Source organism: Miscanthus floridulus, chromosome 7 (genome assembly GCF_019320115.1).
Source record: "Miscanthus floridulus cultivar M001 chromosome 7, ASM1932011v1, whole genome shotgun sequence".
Classification (NCBI taxonomy): domain Eukaryota; kingdom Viridiplantae; phylum Streptophyta; class Magnoliopsida; order Poales; family Poaceae; genus Miscanthus; species Miscanthus floridulus.
The window spans coordinates 46710526-46717636 of record NC_089586.1 but is presented as its reverse complement, the minus strand read 5'-3'; the positions used below and the strand labels follow the sequence as shown (position 1 = coordinate 46717636).

The window sequence follows — 7111 nt, the reverse complement described above, 5'->3', positions numbered from 1 at the left end:
TCTCTACGCCGTATAGTGCCAACATTAAAAGCGGTTTCTCGAAGCCACCTTTTTGCTAAAACGGCCCAAAATCTTTTTCGCAAATCTTTTTCTGCAGTTCACTCCGGCGCACAATCACAAATATCAAACGGCTAGGCGGCTGGCTGGCTGCCTACAACTTCACTCCTTCCTCATCTACGGAGTAGTCATCAGTGGAGGCTCCACAGTTGTCCGTTGCAAACCGCGGCCCTGCTGCCGGTGGGGGAGGGTCCGCCGCCCGCCCTGTCCCCGTTTTATTATAGTAACCGCAGCAGCAGGTTTACAGGCGGAGAGAGGGAAGGGAAGGGAAGCCGCGCCGCAGTCTCTCTCGCAGTCGCAGCACAGCGGCAGTGCAGAAGATGCTGCTCTGCCCCTGCTGCGTCCGTCGCGTGCAGCTGCCGCGTGCGGCCCGCTGTCCGCCCGCTTCTCTTTTGCTCGCCTCTCTCTGCTGCTGCTTGCTTCCTTTCCTCCTCCCAACCCACACCGAGGGAAAACCTTTTTTAAAAATCACTCCCACCTCGCCTCGCCCGCTGCGACAGCGCATACGCCCCCCCTCCCTCCCGTTGCGTATACACCGTATGTATATACGGTGACTCGGGGGGCACGCACGCAGTGGGGTGGGGGGGAGCGACCGAGCAAGGGTTCGGCGGCTGCAGCGGCGGATCTGGGAGGGATGGGGAACCGGATAGGCGGGAGGCGCAAGTCCGGGGTGGAGGAGCGGTTCACGCGCCCGCAGGGGCTCTACGAGCACAAGGACATCGACCAGAAGAAGCTGCGCAAGCTGATCCTCGAGGCCAAGCTCGCGCCCTGCTACCCGGGCGCCGACGACGCCGCCGCCGGCGGAGGGGACCTCGAGGAGTGCCCCATCTGCTTCCTGGTAAGCACGCGCGGGGAGATCTCCCCCCACCCTCTCACTCCCCCCCTTCTTTCTCTCTCTCGTTCTCTCTCCCCCGCTTCCCCCCTCGCGCGAATTTCGTCGTCGTCGTCGGCGTCTGCTGCGGCGCGAGTGCCCGACCACGGGTGGCCTGGACGGAGCGGGGGAGGACTTCGGCGGGGGATTACTGACTGGGTCGATTGGCGGTTGATTCTGTTGGATTTCCGTGTGCCATTGCCACGATTCTGTTACTGGGTGGGGAGGTCGATGAGCGTGCACGTGGTTCCAGATGCTGTTCTGGAACCTCCTAGGAACCAGGGGTTTCAGTACTCTTAGCCACGTTTTCTAGCCTAATAGCACAATTTGTCGACTAGTTCTGCAAAGTGCAGTTACAGTGGCGTCGTATTTTTTGTTCTGTGCGCATGCGTTGTTATCTTCTGCTCTGCTTCTGTAGGAGTACGTGCTTTGTTGTTAGGGATATTCTAGGGTCTGTGTTTCCACAAGGTCGTAGGACCAGCCGAGGTTTAGTACATTTCCATGTTTTCAATGACTTCACTGTTTTTTCCTGATACCCCAGAGTTGCCAACAGGTAATGCAAAGTGTAGTAACGGTGGCATCATTCTTTGTGTTCTGTATATATGTCTGCGATGGTATTTGCTGCTCATGCTCTGCTAGGACATAATAATGTATATGTAGATTGTGCAAAATGTGCTACGATGTTGTCCTAAGATTGTTATTACACCACATTGGTTGCTTTGATAATGTTGTTTGGAGAATTTTCTGAATTTCTTTTGGATGGCTAACCGCTGTGCTATATGAGGTTTGGAGTGCCAATGCCCCACTGATTTTAATTCCTGGAGCAACATGGCCTAAGAATGTTCTACCATTCTATACTCCTATGTGATGGTAATGTTGTAACAGGCTTGCACATCGCTTGAAATGGGCTGTGGTACTTCTTGATGTTCCTGAGATGGGTGTATTACGAGCCTTGCAAGAAACTGCTCTAGTTCCGTACCTAATAATTAGCTCTGTGCCAACGTATTGAGCGCTTTTGTCTAATGGTTGTATCATTGCATCCCTTCTCTCATCCTCAATGTGAATGTGGTTATGCTCTTGTTAAATGGGATTTTTAATCTCATTGCTATTGTAATACACTCAATGATTTGGTTCTGCCTGATTCTGTTGTATGAAATTTTGTTCTTAGATGTTTTCGGTAGCTCACAAAAACATTGGAAATGGCATTGATTTTACTTGCATCTACATGGCTTGGTCAGCTGTTTTTGGTGTTACTATAGTTGGACAGGTACTGCAATTCTGTTGCATTTTTATCACTAGCTTCAAAAGTACTTTAGGAATTTGGTCAATGGTAGTGAAGAATAAGATGGTCTATTTTGTTCTTAGAAGTATTTTGGCATTCGGGTTAGTTGGTTGTTTAACTAATCAGATAGAAACATCAGTTGTTTTGTGCAACCACTGTGTTATTTCTCCTTGAGTCATTTCCTAATAAGATTCTTTTCATTTGTTGCAGTACTATCCAAGCCTCAACCGTTCAAAGTGTTGCTCAAAGGGGATATGTACAGGTAATGCATCCATCCTACTGTTGATTTAGCAATCCCACACCTGCAAATAACCTTTGCATATCCTGTTTGACATTTGTACAGAGTGTTTTCTTCAAATGAAACCGACTCATACTGCTCGGCCTACACAGTGAGTATCCTTTATTTCATCTCGTCTTAGTTTCATACTATTTGGTGATCTACAAGCATTCTTATGGAAAAAAACTTTAATCACTGAAGGTGCCCATTCTGCAAAACGCCTAATTATGCTGTGGAGTATCGTGGTGTGAAAACAAAGGAGGAAAGGAGCATAGAGCAGTTTGTAAGTCTTCAGCCTGTTCGTTTCGGCTTTTATACGATCGTGGATTATAAGCTGCAACAGTATTTTTCTCTCACACCAAACCAGCCAGCAGTACTTCTGGCTTATAATCCACGATTGTTTCAGCCGAAACGAACAAGGCTGCTTATCTTTTAAATGCCTGCATCTTCCACTTCTGTACTGTCTTTAGACTGCAATCTGCATTTACTGTAACTTATGTATAACATATTGCAGGAAGAACAGAAAGTCATAGAAGCACAGTTGAGGATGCGCCAAAAAGAACTCCAAGATGAAGAAGCTAAAATGAAAAGAAAACAGAGCAGGTGTTCTTCTAGCAGAACAGTAACCCCAACAACAGAAGTTGAGTATCGAGATATTTGCAACACAGTCCTTTTCAGGTTAGCAGTGGATGTAACTAATATGCTCACTTAATAATGCTTAGTTTCTGCATTGTAGTCTTATCACTTACACAGCCATAATGTCATGACCTCTATAGTGCCATCATATCAATTTACTGAGCAAGGAAATGAATGCTGTTCATCTGAACCTTCATGCTCTAGCCAGGCTAACATGCGGCCTTTCCATTCTAGGCACAACCGGTATGTTCATGCTATCTCTTTGATGTTTCCCATGAAACCATTCGATTTTTGTTTGTTGTAACTTAGAATTTGCAAGGTTTAAATATTACTGAAACTTGATCTTTTATTTTGACAAGGAATTATGTTTAACTGTTGAGATGAAATCGGCATCTAACAACTGTGCCACCTGTTTTTGCTGACAGTGATGATAATGTTGACGTAAATCTGGAGGATATGATGGTTATGGAAGCAATTTGGCGTTCCATTCAGGTTAGTGGACAGGAACTATTTTGCTAGATGTGTGCAGTTCATGACTTGAATAATACTATGAATGCTGATTTACATTGGTTTTCTAAGAGCTGCACATAGACCAACATTTGCCTAAAATAAAGTTTACCAGTTTCAGCGTGCAGCATTTGTTGTTAAAGAAAGCATGGTGAAAGCTATATGCTCTCTTAGAATGTTACAGCATTTGTATTTTAAATAGTCATATGCTCTCTCTTAGGGAAAAAAAGATTGTGTGGTAACATGTTGCATGTTGATAAACTTTTGACATGTGCGAATCTCACATTTGTTTGTTGTAATGCTAATATGTGCAAGAAATTTGCAGAAAGCATAGTCATGCTACTGGGTAGTATAGGGTCTATGAGTTTTTCCCTTCTTTCTCTCTCTTTTTTTTTGGAAAATAGCCCTTGTCAGCATTAGTATATCCATTTAACAAATAGTTCATATTAACTTTTAGTCGTTTTCTGTGATCTAGAGTTTGGCTGTTCATATTTTCATTTGCTATGAAATCTCAGTTCTATCTATGTTCTGGATATCAAGTTGAGTTGATCGAATTTGTTATGGCGATTGCATGAGCTAACTTTGCAACTCCAGATTGTTAGCCAATTCTGTAGATTCCGAACATGGTTTGTTTTTGGGCTAGTTTAAAGAATGGACTTATTGGAGATATGGTTTTGTGGAATGAATGTAATTAGGTCAGTGGGATAAAGCAAAATTTTCTTGCCTTCAACCACTACTGGCAAAAAAAAAGTACAAAAAAACTTCCCATCTCCATAATGCTGGCTAATACTACTACTGGCTAACATAGAACACCTGAGGGCTGGGGTCAAGGCTCATCAAGGGTAATGGCACTGCTGCCACTTACGAAAGACCAAATATGTAACCATACATAGTATCAACTGACACGATCTCAAGGACTTGGCTGACCGCTGACCTTATCAGGGCACTATCTATAATAAATGACAAACATCTAAGATACTCCTAGGCTGTTTGTCATTATAATACTTAAAATTTCTTTGCATAAAGAAAAATGAAAGCAGATATGGCTTAGGAATAATAGTAGATTGATTATCAGGAGTACAAGGGGTGTACAATATATAGGCAAGGATGATCTGGGGTTTATAGATCAATACCCAATCAGGAGGATCCTTGCCTAATACCAAATCACCTGCTATAACAGCCCTGGGCGCCTAGGCCCATGTGGCTAGCAGCCCAATAAGCCTCACGCTAACACGCCCCCGCAGTCTGATCGTCAGCCACTGCGCACGACTGGACCTAAACTCCGTGAAAATTGAAGAAGCAAGTCCCTTGGTGAAGATGTCCGCATACTGAGATGAAGTCGGTACATCAAGGACATGAAGATCACCAATTGCAACTCGCTCCCGGACGAAGTGAAGATCAATCTCAATGTGCTTAGTGCACTGGTGCTGAACCGGGTTGGAGGACATGTAGACCATGCTGATGTTGTCACAATACACCAATGTAGCGCGGCGCAAAGGGGCGTGAAGCTCTTGAAGGAGCTAGCGCAGCCAGGCGGCCTCGGCGACACCATTAGCCACTGCGCGATACTCACCAAGAGACGAGGTTGTCACCAAGAAACACAACATGGCACGAGGTGGACTCCCAGTCAGCATCAGTGTAGACCACAAGATCAGTGGATGTAGATGGTCGCAGCAGAAGGCCCAAGTGAAGAGTGCCTCGAACGTAGCGTAGAATCTGCTTGAGGGCAGCCAATTGAGGTTCACGAGGATCATGCATGTGTAGACAGATCTGCTGAACAGCATATAAATATCCGGTCGAGTGAACGTCAAGTACTGCAAGGCACCAGCGAGACTTGGGCGCCTAGACCCATGTGGCTAGCAGCCCAATAAGCCTCACGCTAACAAAAAAATGTTTTCATAAAACAGTTAATGGTAAGATTGATGAGATTCTTCAGGGAACACCTTTTGAGATTGATTTGTTTACTTGGATCAAATCCAAACAATAATCTTGGCTTTGAAATTTATGTATTTGTTAGGTCAAAGCAAACTCTATATATCTGTTTCACCTTTTGAGATTGATTTGTTTACTTGGATCAAATCCAAGCAATAACCTTGGCTTTGAAATTTATGTATTTGTTAGGTCAAAGCAAACTCTGTATCTGTTTCTTATTTGTTTCTTTACCTTAGCAGGAACAAGGACATCTAGTGAATCCTGTTTGTGGCAGCTACTTTCCTGTAATCGAGCCACCATCACGTGAAAGGCAGGCATTTCTTCCAGCTGCTCCTCTAGAAATGCCTCATCCAGGTGGATATTCTTGTGCAGTTGTGGCTTTGGCTGAGCACCAGCCAGCAAGCATGGATTTCTCTTACATGGCTGGCAGTAGCATATACCCAGTCTTTGACATGATCCGGCGACCATGCAACATGTCCAGTGGAAGCTTGTGTGGCGTCGAGAACAGTTCACTAGACACCTGGAGCGGGATAGCACCAAGTTGCAGCAGAGAAGTGGTAAGAGAGGAGGGAGAGTGCTCAGCCAACCACTGGTCGGAGGGTGCGGAGGCGGGAGCAAGCTATGCTGGATCGGACATCATGGCGGATGCAGGGACCATGCAACCGCTGCCCTTCGCTGAGAATTTCACCATGGCTCCAAGCCACTTCCGCCCGGAGAGCATCGAGGAGCAGATGATGTTTTCCATGGCCGTGTCACTAGCAGAAGCTCATCATGGAAGGACGCAAGCGCAAGGGCTGGCATGGTTGTAAGTTGTAACACTAATTTTGACGCCTCGGTGCCCTGCCCCCTTTCTGTTGCGCTGCCGTTTGACTTGCCCTGCTTCTCTCCTCTCTCTTTTTGCCACCTTGTTTGGCATTTTGCTCTTCTTTTTTCTTTTCTTTCTTTCTTTTTTGCATGTGTTGCTTCATGGCTTGATATAGATCTTGCTATAGTCCTCCATTGTCATTGCTTATATATATGTAAAATGGAATATGTGGAAATAGGAAAGAAAATGGGTCAAAGTTCTTTTGCCGGTGGGATGCGCAGCGTGTCTAAAGTTCTTTTGCCTGTGGCATTGCAAAGCATTCTAAAGATCTTGCGAGTTGCAGGTACTCCTGGACCTGGAACGAGCATTCTAACTATTCTCTCTGTTGACATGTTCTTGGATCTTGTATGAGCAGGCTACAGCAGGCGGGGGTGTAAAGATGTTTGTTTGTATGGGGGGAAAAACCATCTAGACATGTTTCGATCTATTTGTGGATTCTTCTGATCTCTTGTAGAACTGCTTGTTGTGGTAGCATGGCTTGTCATTTGTCAGGCAAACAGCAGCAGCAGCAATATTATCCAGCCGGTACGCCCGTACCACAAGTACAGTTTTTTGAAGTAGTACAGGTATTTTTGCATCGTGCATGTTGGAACCGATGGACAGACGAGGACAGTGGGCAGAGATTGTAGCACACGATTCCGGATTCCAAGCCGTGTGAGGTTGACAAAAGGAGGGAGGTTAGCT

General features: G+C 45.5%; 1 protein-coding gene across 1 annotated transcript; it reads left to right on the top strand.

Moving 5' to 3' along the window:
- The first annotated feature begins 308 nt into the window (after nucleotides 1-308).
- On the top strand, nucleotides 309-6636 carry LOC136466955 (E3 ubiquitin-protein ligase GW2-like). The gene is made up of 8 exons (XM_066465493.1): nucleotides 309-895; nucleotides 2421-2472; nucleotides 2554-2599; nucleotides 2689-2770; nucleotides 3002-3154; nucleotides 3224-3366; nucleotides 3549-3615; nucleotides 5802-6636. The coding sequence occupies exons 1-8, from the start codon at nucleotides 692-694 to the stop codon at nucleotides 6369-6371; spliced, it is 1317 nt and encodes a 438-aa protein (XP_066321590.1). The 5' UTR covers nucleotides 309-691; the 3' UTR covers nucleotides 6372-6636.
- The last annotated feature ends 475 nt before the right edge of the window (nucleotides 6637-7111 follow it).

What these genes read in the sequence shown, in the direction of transcription:
- LOC136466955 (XM_066465493.1), top strand. Translation starts at nt 692, where the DNA reads ATGGGGAACCGGATAGGCGGGAGGCGCAAGTCCGGGGTGGAGGAGCGG. An exon ending in CATACTGCTCGGCCTACACA is followed by an intron (nt 2,600 to 2,688) that starts GTGAGTATCCTT and finishes TAATCACTGAAG; the next exon opens with GTGCCCATTCTGCAAAACGC. An exon ending in AAAGGAGCATAGAGCAGTTT is followed by an intron (nt 2,771 to 3,001) that starts GTAAGTCTTCAG and finishes AACATATTGCAG; the next exon opens with GAAGAACAGAAAGTCATAGA.